General features: G+C 36.9%; 1 protein-coding gene across 1 annotated transcript in view; it reads left to right on the forward strand.

Annotated features, from left to right (window-relative positions):
- Window positions 1-16,211, forward strand: part of MALRD1 (MAM and LDL receptor class A domain containing 1) — a 559,293-nt gene that overhangs the window by 232,499 nt on the left and 310,583 nt on the right. Inside the window, exons 25-26 of the mRNA XM_010859895.1 lie at window positions 4,780-5,027; window positions 9,193-9,484. Coding sequence (XP_010858197.1) covers window positions 4,780-5,027; window positions 9,193-9,484 — 540 coding nt within the window. The remainder of the gene's footprint in view (window positions 1-4,779; window positions 5,028-9,192; window positions 9,485-16,211) is intronic.

Genomic DNA, 16,211 nt, shown 5'->3' on the forward strand with positions numbered 1-16,211 from the left:
GAAGATCCCCTGGCGAAGGGAAAGGCTACCCACTCTAGTATTTTGGTCTGGAGAATTCTATGGACTGTATAGTCCATGGTGTTGCAAAGAGTGGGACACGACTGAGCAACTTTCACTTCACTTTAGGTCAGTCACTCAGTCATGTCTGACTTTTTGTGACCCCATGGACTGCAGCACGCCAGGCCTCCCTGTCCATCACCATCTCCTACAGTTTACTCAAGCTCATGTCAATTAAGTCGGTGATGCCATCCAACCATCTCAACCTCTGCTGTCCCCCTTTCCTCCTGCCTTCAATCTTTCCCAGCATCAGGGTCTTTCAAATGAGTCAGTTCTTCACATCAGATGGCCAAAGTATTGGAGTTTTAGCTTCAAATCAGTCCTTCCAATGAATATTCAGGACTGATTTCCTTTAGGATGGACTGGTTGGATCTCCTTGCAGTCCAAGGGATTCTGAAGAGTCTTCTCCAACACCACGGTTCAAAAGCATCAATTCTTCAGCATTCAGCTTTCTTTATAGTCCAACTCTCACATCTGTATACAACTACTGGAAAAACCATAGCTTTGACTAGACGGACCTTTGTTGGCAAAGTAATGTCTCTGCTTTTTAATATGCTGTCTGTGTTGGTCATAACTTTTCTTCTAAGGAGCACACGTCTTTTAATTTCATGGCTGCAGTCACCATCTGCAGTGATTTTGGAGCCCCAGAAAATAAAGTCAGCTGCTGTTTCCACTGTTTCCCCATCTATTTGCCATGAAGTGATTGGGCCAGATGCCATGATCTTACTTTTCTGAATGTTGAGTTTTAAGCCAATTTTTTAAACTCTCACTTTCATCAAGAGGCTCCTAAGTTCTTCTTCACTTTCTGCCATAAGGGTGGTGTCATCTGCATGTATGAGGTTATTGATATTTCTCCCAGCAACCTTGATTCCAGCTTGTGCTTCATCTAGCCCAGTGTTTCTCATGATGTACTCTGCATATAAGTTAAATAAGCAGGGTGACAGTATCACTTCACTTCACTTGCATCCGTAAGAGAGGAGAGGACATAGCACAAAGGCTGTCCTCAAGATTGGAAAGATAGGCAGTCTGTACAGAGGGTCAGAATTTATCAGAGTAGAGACTTGCAAGCAGTAGCCACTTCAGAAATCAGTTTCTAGGATAGGAAAACCTGAGTGATATTGATGAGTTTCTGAAGGCTCAATGTGGCCAAGCCTGAGTGTTAAAAACTATAGGGGAACACAGCCATAAGGCATGTTCCAACCCCCCTCCCCCACCCAGTACTGTGAGATTTATCTCCAGAAGTTCAACCAGGTTCCCATGTTAAATATTGGAGAAAAAAGAATCCCCTCCTTCTTCCAGCAGGAGGAGGGATAAAGGAACCATTCTGAAATTCACCAAAGCACTCAATTCTTCCTCACAAATCCTGTCATTGGGGGAAGCTATTATTAGTTAACCAGAGCCTGTATTGCTAGGGTGTTATCAGAGCTTAACTTATAGGAGGAGGGGAAATAATGCTAGCTTCCTCTAGGAATCCTGTTTCACCTAAGAAGTGAGGGGGGAAGAAATCCTGAGAACACTTGTGAAGTTCAGTCCTGAGGCATGGGTTCACTAAAAGAGACCCAAGTATAAGACCATAGAACACTCTCCCTCCCCCCATACTCACCACCACATTGCTAAAGGCCTACTTCTGTGAAAGTGAAGTCGCTCAGTCGTATCTGACTCTTTGCAAGCCCACGGACTGTAGCCTGACAGGCTCCTCTGCCCGTGGGATTTTCCAGGCAAGAACACAGGAGTGGGTTGCCATTTCCTTCTCCAGGGGATCTTCCTGACAGAGGGATCGAACCCAGGTCTCCCGCATTGCAGGCAGACTCTACATCTCAACCACCAGAGAATCTCAAGGCCTACTTACAACAGTTCCTTTTACCTGGTACATCATGTCTGGCTATCAAGAAAAAATTACAAGGCATTCTACAAGGCAAAAATAGAATCTGAAGAAACAGAACAAGCATCACAACTAGACATGACAGGGATGTTGGAATTATCAGACTAAGAATTTAAAACAATTATGATTTATATTCTAAGGCCTCTGGTAGGTAAAACAGCATGCAAGAAGAACAGATGTAATCCTAATAAAGAACCAAAAAGAAATGATTTCGATTAAAAACACTGTAACAGAAATAGTGTCTTGATTAACTGAATAGTAGCCTGAATGCGGCTAAGGAGAGAGATCTGAGCTAGAGGGTATATTAACAGAAGTCTCCAAAACTGAAAAGCAAACGAATGAAGACTGAGAAAAACAGAACAGAATATTGGGGGACTATGGGACAACTATCAAAGATGTGACTGATAGGAATATCTAAGGGAGAGGAAAGAAAGGAGCAGAAGAAATGTTTGAAGCAATAATGACTGAGAATTTTGCCAAACCTATGGCACATAAAAATCACAGATACAGGAAGCTCAGGAAATATGATTCTGGATAAATGCCCAAAAAAATCTACATGTGGGCTTAACTTTTAACATTACAGAAAGTCAACGGTAAAGTAAAATTTCTGAAGGAAGTCAGAGGGAAAAATACCTTACTTATACACAAATAAAGGTAAAAATTACATCCAACTTCTCTGCAGAAACAATGCAAGATAGAAGAAAGTGGAATGACATTTAAAGTGTTGTAAGGAAAAAAAAAAACTGATGTAGAGTTCTGTACCCTGTGAATTTATCCTTTAAATATGAGGAAGCTATAGACTTTCTCAGACAAACAATAAGAGCATCTGTTGCTAGCAGACTTGCCTTGCAAGAAATGTTAAACTAACTTTTTGAGAGAAAAAAATGATCTGAAATTCAGAGCTATATAAAGAAAGGAGTATCAGAGGAGCAATAAGTGAAGGTAAAATAAAAAACATTTTTTTCTTATAACAGATAGTTTGTTCAAAATAATAAAAAGCAACAATGTATTACATATGCTTATGTATTTCTTGTGTATATCTATATATATGTATGTGTGTGTATATATATACATATACTTTGTTGTTTAATCACGAAGTCATGTCTTATTATTTGTGATCCCATGGACTGTAGCCCTCCAGGCTCCTCTGTCCATGGGATTGCCCAGGCAAGAATACTGGAGTGGGTTGCCTTTCCTCTTCCAATACATGTGCTTATCTTTGTGAAATTAATGACAGCAGTAATACAAGGAATGAAAATGAGAATTAGGGTTATTTTGTTCTTATAAGCTATTCACACCACCCTTGAAGTAGTATACTGTTATTTAAAAGTTGTCTTGGATTAGTTGCAAATGTATAATGTAGACTCTAGGGCAACCAGAAAAAAGCAAAAAAAGAAGAAGAAGAAGAAAAAAAAAAGGATAGCCTTATTTTTAAAAAGAAGAAAATAGAAATCAAGGCAGGAGTGCTGCAGCCCATGGGGTCATGGAAAAGTTGGACATGAGAGTGACTGAAGAACAGCAACTGTCAGAGATGCATAGATTTGGCAGGCAGAAAACCAATACGGACATAGTTGAACTCAATAATTTTTACTGTTCTGGAAATGAAAGAAAAACTTAAGCAATGTTAATAATAAATATTTTTAGAATACCTGAGAGATAGTTGGTATTAAATAACAGATTTAGTTTCTGTGACTTATTATAATAAATCATTGCAGTTTTAACCTTACTTTTTCATTTCACAATTTTATTACCTCTGAAATGAGTATACATTAAAAAAATAATTATGATGATTAGTAATTTTTGCTTCAGGCAGTATTTCCCATGCCAAACTGTGTTGAAAAATAATGAACTTCCTAAATTCCCTACCAAGAGCTGAGAAGCAAAGAGGAGAAGAGAGAAGAAATAAGTTACTTTGATCAAATAGGGGTTTGGAGGAGAAAAGGTGTATAATACTAACATTTTCCCATGCATTTTGACCCTGGGACCAGATTGGTGAAGGAATAAACTTATGTAAGTCATTAGCTTGTTATGTATCTGTGTGTAACAAACTAAAATATTCTATTTTAATATTTCTGTAAGGATAATATTGGTAGGTTTTGAATATTGCATGATGTAGCAGGATTACTGTAATTTTTTTGGTATTTTTCAATTGAAGTATAGTTGATTTACAATGTTGTGTCAATTACTGCTGTACAGCAAAGTGATTCAGTTTATACATATATATATATATATACACATTATTTTTTGTATTTCTTTGCCATTATAGTTTATCATATAATATTGAATATAATCCTCATGCTATACAATAGGACCTTGTTGTTTATTCATTCTCTTTATAAAAGCTTACATAAGATTACTATAATTTTTTTTTCTCTTTTTAAACTTCATTTATTTATTCAGCAAATTAAGCAGTTTTTTGCCAGGCACTGGGAAAATAACAATGAATAAAACTGAGCAAATTCTCTCCTTCATGAAACATGCATTCTGATGAGTGAAGAGTGAGGGAAGACCAAAAAAATAAAATAAATAGGTAAAGATATGATATATTAGGAAAGTGCCAACAATAAAAATAAAGAACTGAAGCAGGAGAGAGTTGAGTATAGGAGATTTTAGATACACCAGTAAATAAGGATCCACTGACAAGGTGATATTCAAATACAGATCTGATAGAAATGAGTGGGAAAGTTATGTGGACATTTGGGAAGGAATCCTGGCAGAGAGAGGAGCAAGTTCAAAGGTCCCTAGACATGAGAGTGCTTTATAAAATGTGATTTTGGATTGCATGCTTTATCGGCTGATTTCCTTTTTCTCTCCACCATAAATTGGAAAATGTTTTCCAGGTGCCTCCAGGGGACGCTGTGACTTTGAGTTTGATCTTTGTTCCTGGGAGCAGGAGCAGGATGATGACTTTGACTGGAATCTGAAGGCAAGCAATGTCCCTGCTACAGGCACAGAGCCAGCGGCTGACCACACCTTGGGAAATTCATCTGGCCATTACATCTTTATAAAGAGCTTGTTCCCTCAGCAGCCCATGAGGGCAGCCAGAATTTCAAGTCCAGTCATAAGCTGGAGAAGCAAAAACTGTAAGGTATGGAGAAAAAATTAAAACAGAAATGTTATAAGCAACTTCTGATAGAGTCAAAAACAGAAAACAGAATGGCCAGAACCAGACCAAAAAGTGACTTTGAATGCACTCAACTTGGAATTTTGTGAGCGGCAGAAAGTGAAGATGAAAGGGAAGATTTGTTAGAACTGTTGGAAGAATTTATCCTATGGATAAGTTCCATAGACAGAGAATCTTGGAATCCACTGGAAAAATGTCATGGTTATTATCCGTAACTATGGGTGAAAGTGAAAGAAAGTGTTAGTCACTCAGTTGTGTCCAACTCTTTGCAACCCCGTGGACTGTAACCCACCAGACTCCTCTGTCCATGGAATTCTCCAGGCAAGAATACTGGATTGGGTTGCCGTTTCCTTCTCCAGGGGATCTTCGCAACCCAGGGACTGAACATGTGTCTCTGCATTGCAGGCAGATTCTTTACTGTCTGAACCACCTAGAACAAAGTGAAATATTTGTTGTGTCCACTCAGGGAACTTGGCATTCATTGGAATTATGGGAATTTCATCATAAGGAAGAGAAATAAACAGCAAGACATAGTGTAAAATAGTTAAATATTTCCAAGAACTAATATTAGTCACAGTTGACACCATGATGAAATGGTTGGACATCTTCATGGAAAATTAAAGACTGAAGTTGACACTTTAAAATGTAGAATTTCTAGATTAGGAAAAAATGGTTTGGCCATTATCCTGTGGAAATTTGAAGAAAATGTTTATAGAGTGTTAAAAATATAAGTAGAGTTGTTTGGATCTTCATATGATGACTATGCATTTGGAAGGTCCTTCACTTTCCTTTATTATTTGTGTGATTGTCTGTTTTATTCCCCAGGGGATTTGAGCCAGCTAGGCTGGGAGCTAAATTTAGCTTTACATATAAATTAAGCACTCAGAAATGACTTCATGGCATCTTTTTATAAGAAGTTAGTGTGTGAATAAATGTGCCCTTTATATTTATGACAAAAAATACAGTCTCCATAGCTGTGAACACATGTATTTGGACTGGTATATTCCTCAATGTCTGAACACTGTAAAGAAAACAAATTATATCCAGAAAGTTGCTAGCTGATCAAAGAATCAAACTGGGAGGCATGATTTAAATCTTTATTATCTTCAGATTGTCATATTCTTGTATATTTCTTTCCACAACACAGAGAGCCCTAACTCCAGAAGGAGGCATGTTAAATCTTCGGTCATGAGCTTTCCAGCTGAACCTGTAGTTACTACAGATGTTTGTTCCTGTTTTATACTGACCAGCCTTCATATCCTACCACTGCCCCAGTCATGTTAAACCTTTAGCTTGTCTTAGGAGCTTTTCTGTCTCAGCTTAAGTTGATTTCATAGTTTAACACTCAGAATAATATCTCTCTTCTCTCTTTAGGCACATTTGATAGATTTTCTGCAAGAAAGTGACATGATCAAAGTTTGAGAGACATAACTCAGCAGTCCAGAATGGATGTAATGAAAAAATACACAATTAAACTTTAATTAGTTTGGCAAACATTGAGTTTTAGAGAGGCAAAGAAGTCAAACTGAAATTTTATATACTGCATGTTTAATTTTTAATTAACTTTCCAAGACTAGAACTGATTTTCTCATTTCAGAATATCTGTGAATATACAGATTTATAGATACAGACAAAACATGTACAAACCCGGTTTTCTGGGGTTTTATTTTCAAGAAAGTATCGAGTAATTTGGAAGACAACAGAAAGAAGACTTCTTAGCTTTTCTATTTAGACTTCCTCTAAGAATGTTCAATAGATTCTTTTTTTCATACTGTAGTAACCAAGGGTTTCATTTATCTCTATTTTTGCCTGGTCCCAGAACTATAGTTCCCACTGTTTAAACATCTGTGTGAGAATAATGAAGTATGCCTAGGAGAAATGTCAAAAAATTAATGATGAATAGTTCATTTTATGAATATTTATGATATAGATTGTATACAAAGTAGTAAGGAAAAGTCATGCTGGAAATGATTGGGACTCTCAGATATAAAAAATTTGTTTATCAAGTGAGCAGAAATGACCTCCTAAACTTTCATGAAAATCCTTTCTGTCACTTGACCTTGTGGAATACCTTCAGGCAGAAAAAAATCAAATTGGAGAATTTTCTCCCTATTGAGGGATGGGTGGAATACAGAGAAGTATGCAGACATAGATTGATGAGTGTAGAGAGTAACTGAAATTCTGGTGAAGATGCCTCCTTAAAAGAATTCAGTACTTGACAGATTTTTATTTGCTCATGTTGCCCTGTGATTAGGTTACACTGTCATCAAGTATTCTCTGTAGAAATGGAGTGCTTGTGTTTAGATGTTTGTTTGCATGTTAACCCAATGGTATCATTCAGAAAATGGCCTCAAGAAGATACAGAAGTGTTTGTGTGGCATAAAACATACACTTTATGCTTTCTGTTCAAATAAGACAGAACAAGGCAGGATACTGGGAAGACCATGTGTATGACTGCAGGGGCTCCAGACAGATGTGTGCTATTGCCTGTTGGATAGTTTCCTTTCTTGCCTTTTGACACTGCTCAAGAAGCTGGCCTCAGACCCTTTTTTAAAATTAATTTTTAATGGAATATAGTTGCTTAACATTATTGTGTTAGTTTTCTGCTGTACAGCAAAGTGAATCAGCTCTGTTGTTATTTAGTTGCTAAGTCATGTCAGACTCTTTTGCAGCCCCATGGCTCCTCTTCATGAGATTTCTCAGTCAAAAATATCGGAGTGGATTGCCATTTCTTTCCCCAGAGGATCTTTGCGACCCAGGGATTGAAACCATGTCTCCTGAATTGGCAGGTGGATTTGTTTACCACTGAGCCACCAGGGGAGCCCCCTGGAATCAGCTCCACATATACGTAGATCCCCTCCTTTTTTTGATTTTCTTCCTATTTAGGTCATACAGAGCATTGGGTAGAGTTCCCTGGGCTGCACAGTAGGTTCTCGTTAGTTACCTATTTTATACATGGTGTCGTTGGTGCATATATGTCAACCCCAGTCAGACACTTTGTGCCACTGAGGTTTGACCAGTCCTCCCAGAACAAGCCACAGTGGTCACAGAGTTCATGTTTTCCTACATTAATGGGTTAATCAATAGGATAAACATTTTTGGATCATAGAGTAGTAGCTGAAGTTTGGGTATTATTCATCAGCTAGGAAATTTGCATAGATTGACTTCACAGAGCTTACCTCTTGATGCTGTTTGAAAGTATGCATTATGTATATTGTTTAATCACATTCTTTACCCTTTAAACACATTCATTTCCCTTCTCTAGACTATAATATCCATGAGTGCCAGTGTTTCTAAAATGTTATTTTCCTGCATGAAGATCACCCCCCATTAGTTTTCCCCCACTCCTAAAAATGACAAGCCCAAAGCTTAAAAACTCTGAGTCCCTACTGTTCCTAACTCATACTCTTCTCTTTTTTAGAATTTCCCCTAACTTTCTCCACCAGTGTTTTAATCACCAAAAATCTGGTAAACTCCATATTTGAAATATTGAAATGTTAATCCTTGGAAATACTCATATTAATTTTTACTTGGGGGTAAAACTCAAGTCTACTCTCCTGAAACATTTCAAGTAAAATTTAGAAATTGCTATTCTGGTGGTTTTGCTATGTATAGTAGAGCCCTGAGGACCTTGAAGAACTGAAAATGTGTTTCAAGTTTAAGAATGTGGTGGAATAAGCAATCAAGTACTCTGCTGTTTTGAAGAAAATGATTTAAGTTTCATGAGATGGAAATTATTTTCTTTAGTACCTGATGTTTCTTAATCATGAAAAGTCTTTCTATATAATATAACACTTTTTAATGATATTTGTATCCCTTTGACAGCAGATTTTAAGAGTTTGTGGAGGAATCCTACTTTTATAAGTCACAAAAAGGAAGTAAACGCCACTCATTTTTTCAACTAAATTCCTGCTTGGTCCTTATTGTACTACATTCCATGTTTTGCAGCATATGATTTAAGGCTAGACTAACTTCGTTCACTGACAGAGTATTCACTAAGCAATAGAACATACAGACCTATTTTTTCTTCCAGAATCTGTTAAGAAAAGAGAGGACAGCATGATATAATTGAAAATAAGATGAAATTAACTGTACTAATCATTTATAATATTTCTATTTTTGGTTGCAGATAATTTTTCATTATCACATGTATGGACATGGCATTGGAGCACTCACCTTGATCCAGGTATCAGTCTCAAACCAAACGAAGGTCCTGCTTAACCTCACTGTAGAACAAGGCAATTTCTGGCAGCGGAAAGAGCTAGCCCTGTCTGGTGATGAGGACTTCCAACTCAAATTTGAAGGCCGAGTTGGGAAGGGCCACCGTGGTGATATAGCACTGGATGACATTGTGCTTACAAAGAACTGTCTATCTTCCCATCACTCCATGAAAGAAGAACTCGCAGTGCCTCTTCCGACAGGTACATTTTGGTTTATTTAGTTTGTGTGTTTACAGAGTGGTAGGTGGGAAGGAAGGAAATGGAAAAGAAGTGACCTAAACACCTAGTAAATTATTCTTTTCATAAGGAAAAATCTTTTTGAATCTAAAATCTTATCTTTCAAGCCTTTACTCATAAACTTGTCTTCGAATTTTCTCTCCAAGCTTTGGTGTATTTACCAATTCCTGAGTTCTTAGTTTAGTCAGTATCTTCTTAGATCAATAAAATAAGGCTCCTTTGTTTTCAGTTTGATTCAGATTTCAATCTGAAATAAATATCATTCACTCTTAATAAAATGTAAGAATTTCAAGAACAGATTTATTCCATTTTAATTAGATGTTAGTATGGTTATTTTATCTACTTTATTCTCTTTAGACAAATACTTTATTCATTTGAAGGGAATGGCAACCCACTCCAATATTCTTGCCTGGAGAATTCCATGGACAGAGGAGCCATGGACATGGTGGGTTATATAGTCCATGGAGTCGCAAAGAGTCAGATATGACTGACCGACTAACACTCACTCACTCATTCATTTGAATGGTTGAATTTATATATTTCAGTCATTTAGATGATTGACTATGTCCATCCATTCACCTAAAAATATTTGGGTAATTTTTCTTAATAATTAGATTAAAATGTTGACTTGATAGATGTCCAATATAATACATAAATTGGCAGTGTTATAAGATGTGGAAATATTAAATAGCATTAATCCCTATAATATATTAGAGGTATTAGATGAAAATAAATACAGTATATAGTGTTAAGAAAGCAAAAGAACAAATTTTATCAATTGATAACATGATATATATTAATATTTAAACCATGAGTTTGGAGAAGAAAATAAAAATGCCATTCCTTTTGTATATAAATTACATATTATAAATAAGAAACAAAAGTGCTTTAAGAAGAATGAACTAATTTATTTGTGCTGACTTAACATGGTGGGTAGAATGGGGAACCGTACCATTTCTGCCTTGACTTCCTCATTCATTTCACAGATTATGTTTCTAGATAACTGTTTCCCCACTGACACATAATTAAGTCAGGATGTTTGCTTGAAGTTTCCAGCACAGTATGGAATGGTACAGAGGAAAACAAACATTTCAAAATTGTGTTGAGGGAAATATATACTAACAAGTGAAAGTTAAAGTTGGTCAGTTGTGTCCGACTCTTTGCAATCCCATGGACTATACAGTCCATGGAATTCTCCAGACCAGAATACTGGAGTGGGTAGCCTTTCCCTTCTCCAGGGGATCTTCCCAAACCAGGGATCGAATGCAGCATGTCTCCCACATTGCAAGCGGATTCTTTACCAGCTGAGCCATCAGGGAAACCTAGATACTAACGAGAGTGAAATGTAAAAGCATTTCAGATACCTCAGAATAATCTACTTCTTGAGAAAAGCTTCACCTTCTTTCTCTGTAGCAAATCTGATGACAGCTATACTAGCTTTGGTCCAGATCTGACCTTTTAAATAGTAAATGTTTGATCATAATAAAAAGTAATCTCATAGCATCCAAGTAACGAGAGAGCAAAAGTTTTATGTAGAACCACTTTAAACTTCAATGAACAACTACTAAGTGGGATGTCAGAGGAACAAACCAATCTCATCGGGAATTTTAAATTCTTAAACCTGTGAAATCTGGAATGAAGTTTCTTAAACAAAAATGACAAGGCTTCCAAAAGGAAAAGTTTAAAGTATGTAAAAAGTGGTATAGATTATATATTAATTATAAAATTAAGGGTGCATACCATTCTGAAGGAGATCAGCCCTGGGGTTTCTTTGGAAGGAATGATGCTAAAGCTGAAGCTCCAGTACTTTGGCCACCTCATGCGAAGAGTTGACTCATTGGAAAAGACTCTGATGATGGGAGGGATTGGGGGCAGGAGGAGAAGGGGACGACAGAGGATGAGATGGCTAGATGGCATCACTGACTCAACGGACGTGAGTCTGGGAGAACTCCGGGAGTTGGTGATGGACAGGGAGGCCTGGCGTGCTGCGATTCATGGGGTCGCAAAGAGTCGGACACGACTGAGCGACTGATCTGATCTGATTAATATCACTAGAGTTCTTTGTATATCCTGATGCTATTGGAGATATTCTATTAAAATTTTTGGTGAATAGAAATTGAGACTCTGCTTTTAAGAATATCTCATTGTGGTAGGGGAGAATAGGAAAACCATCTCAAAAATCACCTAATATTAGGCTAGATATAATAAAGTGCCAGTAGAGAGTATATATACTGTTGTGTATATATGTGTTTAAACATATTTGGGGGAGTGGCCTGGACAAATTTTTAAGAAGCCAAACTGCTTTTTATTAGTCTTCATGAAAGTTGGTGCAAGAGAATTCAGCAATATCATGAACTTTTAACAGAAGTATAATGCAAGCCACTAATGTAAGCTACTTGTGTAATTTATATATGCTAGAAGTTATGTTTAGAAAAAGCAGAATTAATTTTTAGAATATATTTTGCCATTTCCTTCTCCAGGGGGTCTTCCCAACCCAGGAATTGAACCTGGATCTCCTGCAATGCAGGCAGATTCTTTATGGACTGAACTACCCTGAATCACGACTGAACCCTGAATTAACTCAATATGCCCCAAGTATTATCATTTTTAACACAAAAGCTATGTAAGATAATAATGAAGTATTTTATATTCTTATTTTCAGACTTAGCCTTTAAAATCCAATGTGTATTTATTTTACAACTACAACCCATCTCAATTTGGATTAGCCACATTTTGATTGCTTGATAGCCACTCATTCTATCCCAGTGCACAGGAGATGAAGTAGATACTGTAGGGCACTTTTATATAATTGGGTTCCATTATTTGGGGTCCAGTTTGTGAATTCCAAAGAATTTCAGTTCTATTCTTATTTAAACAGAAGCAAAATATACCCCTAGGCTAAATGGGGAAGCACGGGTAGGTACCATGTTCTAGTGAAGTAGGTACTAATTTCAGACATTCTTCTTACTAGCTATGTGCTGTACAACTTCTCTGAAACCCAAATTCCTCATCTGTTATTCAAAGAGAACCTGTTTCTTAAGTTCTTAAAATAAAAAGAGGTAGTCATCTATATGGGCTTCCCAGGTGGTGCTAAGGTGAAGAATCCATCTGCCAATGCAGGAGATACAAGAGATGCAGGTTTGATCCCTGGGTTGGGAAGATCCCTGGAGAAGGGAATGGCAACCCACTGTAGTATTCTTGTCTGGAGAATCCCATGGACAGAGGAGCCTGGTGGGCTAGAGTCCATGGGGTCACAAAGAGTTGGATATGACTGAAGCGACTTAGCACACACACATGCAAACACCTATATAATTTACCTAGTCTCATGTTTGGAATATTCTCTTGTTTGGCATGTATTCAGTAAAAACTGTATCATTTTACATTATCTGATATTTTGAGCACCTTACCAGTATTCCTTAGATGGTATAGACATTTGAGTGTGAGCCTCCATTATTTGCATTTTATTAAGAATATATTTCTACCATATGTTTTAGCAAAGTTTTCTCTCTTGCAGAGATCACAAGCATATAATTATTTTATATTACATGGTAATCATTCAATCTATTATTTATTGAAAACCTCTTTAATTTAGTAATTTTGATTTGTCATGAAGAACGTGTGTGTATGTGTGTATCTTTGAAATGTTTCTCAATGTCTCGGTACTGCAAAAACACTTAACCTGAAACTTTCACAGATAAATGAAGGATAAATGATATTCAGGCAGTGGCTATATCCACTAAACTTCTGAAAGTGACTTTAGTTCATGCACACTTTTCATCTATATTCATGGGCGTAGGCCAATAATTCCATCAAGGACGACTTAAAATAGAAAAAGACAAGAGGAGGCAAAACATATATATTTAGGAAGATGCAATTGAACTGAATCTGGAATTAGTGATTCTAATCAGTCAAATAAGAACCAGAGCTTTATTAGCAAAAGTAATATTAGGGGGTTATTATTGAGTCTTTAGAAGTTATATTTAAAAGCTTATTTCGATGGCAATTTTGTTAATTGCTAAATGATGATGGAGAAAAATAATTGTTTAATGAATTTTAATAAGAAAAAGACAACCAAGATTCCTCTTTTAAATGTCTGTATGGAGATTCAGCCACTATCATATTCTGTGTTATTGACCGATATTTAATAAAAATTTTAATTATAATAAGGACAGAGACCAAGTCTTAATTTGTGTGTGTATGCACATATGTGTTTTAAGTAATTTATAGATATGAGTCATAAAACAATTATGTTTTAACATGACAATTAACTTTTGCTTGAAAAATATGTGTAAGGGAGTTTGAGGTCGATGTGTACACATTGCCAAATTTCAAATGGATAACCATCAGGTACCTACTGTATAGCACGGGGAAGTCTGGTATCAATGTGATGTGGCAGCCTTGGTGGAAGGGGAATTTTGGGGGAGAACAGATCCATGTGTATGGCTGAGTCACTCTGCTGTGCCCCTAAAACTATCACAACATTCTTAATCAATCAGCTATACTCCAGTATAAAATGAAAAGTTTAAAAAAGGCAAAAAAAAAAAAATGTATAAGACAATGGAGCGTGAATGGATTAGCTTCTCTTTGATGTCAAGTATTTCCTTGAAATACCTGGGGGGAGTTTAAAAGGCTCGTACCTACTGATGAGGATGCTGGCATAGCAACTCAGAGTCCTCTGCTGGGAAATCTGGCTGATTATCCTTTGCTCTGTAATTTGGTGAACCCTGTACACAGGGTTTAGTTCTAAGTGCATGTGTTTGGGGTTTAAAAAGATGAATTTGGACTTTTGTAATGCTTACTACTTATAAGGTGTCACCTGATCTACTTAACCTCTCTAATTCTTATCTTTCTTGTCCATAAAAATAGAGCTATTGGAATCTAAGTCATCTGAAAAATAGTGGAGATAATAATATATAGAATGTTTTAAGCAACCACTGGCATACAGTCAGTGTTCAGTACCTCTCCCTTTTTTCTAGCAGTTTTCTCCCTGTTGGGGAGATTACAGTGTGCATAAGTTGAAATTTCCTAAAAGCATGTTGTATAGTTGTTATTTTTTCTTCTTCATGTTCCATTCATTGCTTAAAAATTCAGATTTCCTCTGACCCTCCTATTTTCTTCAAAGAATTTGCTCTCACAAAAGCCCCTAAATTGCTAAATTCTCTAGTTTCATTTATTATTCATAATAAACAATGAAGACGAAAGAAGTGGTCCTATAATTCAAGGAAGTTGATGAGTTGCATATGATGTGGGTGGGGGCAGAGGAAAGTTCATTTTAAATGTACAAGCTTACTCCACCCAGTGTTTTCCAAGTTAATATTTTCCCAGTAAAATATCTGTTGATTTTTGGTACTCAAATTCATGGAATGCCTATATTTCACTCTGGTTTTTTAATTTTTATTTTTTTAGGGGGGACAATATTTATACTGGAAATTATATTTGGATTATGCAAAACTGAGAATACTGTTTAAGCAACATATTGTATAGGAAAAATCTCAAGTTCTGTTCTAAATACAGTCAATAGACAATGAGATTTTGAAAATTTCATGCAGTGACCATACGGAGGAAGTTTATCACAGACACTGCTCTGGTTAGGGGAAATTGAGAGTAGTATATACACTGTAAAATATTATTTCATTTGTGCATTTGTTCTGACTGTGTTTCTTCAGTGCATATTTTTGTCTAATTTAAACAAGAAATTCCTCCAGAAATTGAGAAAATGTTGAAAAAAATTGAAAGTGAAAACAAAAGAGATTTCAGTGTAAGAGAAGATAAAGGAAATTATAATGTTAACCAATAAAAGCTGGTTCTGAAGAGGTTCAGTTCAGTTCAGAAGCTCAGTCGTGTCCGACTCTTTGAGACCCCATGAATTGCAGCACGCCAGGCCTCCCTGTCCATCACCAACTCCCAGAGTTCACTCAAACTCATGTCCATCGAGTTGGTGATGCCATCCAGCCATCTCATCCTCTGTCATCCCCTTCTCCTCCTGCCCCCAATCCCTCCCAGCATCAGGGTGTTTTCAGTGAGTCAATTCTTTGCATGAGGTAGCCAAAGTATTGGAGTTTCAGCTTTAGCATCAGTCCTTCCAATGAACACCCAGGACTGATCTCCTTTAGAATGGACTGGTTGGATCTCCTTGCTCTCCAAGGGACTCTCAAGAGTCTTCTCCAACACCACAGTTCAAAAGCATCAATTCTTTGGCACTCAGCTTTCTTCACAGTCCAACTCTCACATCCATACATGACCACCGGAAAAACCATAGCCTTGACTAGACGGATCTTTGTTGGCAAAGTAATGTCTCTGCTTTTGAATATGCTATCTAGGTGGGTCATAACTTTCCTTCCAAGGAGTAAGCATCTTTTAATTTCATGGCTAAAATCACCATCTGCAGTGATTTTGGAGCCCCAAAAAACAAAGTCTGACACTGTTTCCACTGTTTCCCCATCTATTTGCCATGAAGTGATGGGACCAGAACAGATGCCATGATCTTCGTTTTCTGAATGTTGAGCTTTAAGCCAACTTTTTCACTCTCCTCTTTCACTTTCATCAAGAGGCTCCTTAGTTCCTTTTCACTTTCTGCCATAAAGGTGGTGTCATCTGCATACCTGAGGTTATTGATATTTCTCCCGGCAATCTTGATTCCAGCTTGTGCTTCTTCCAGTCCAGCATTTCTCATGATGTACTCTGTATAGAC

Source organism: Bison bison, unplaced genomic scaffold (assembly GCF_000754665.1).
Source record: "Bison bison bison isolate TAMUID 2011002044 unplaced genomic scaffold, Bison_UMD1.0 scf7180017864461, whole genome shotgun sequence".
NCBI classification, from domain to species: domain Eukaryota; kingdom Metazoa; phylum Chordata; class Mammalia; order Artiodactyla; family Bovidae; genus Bison; species Bison bison.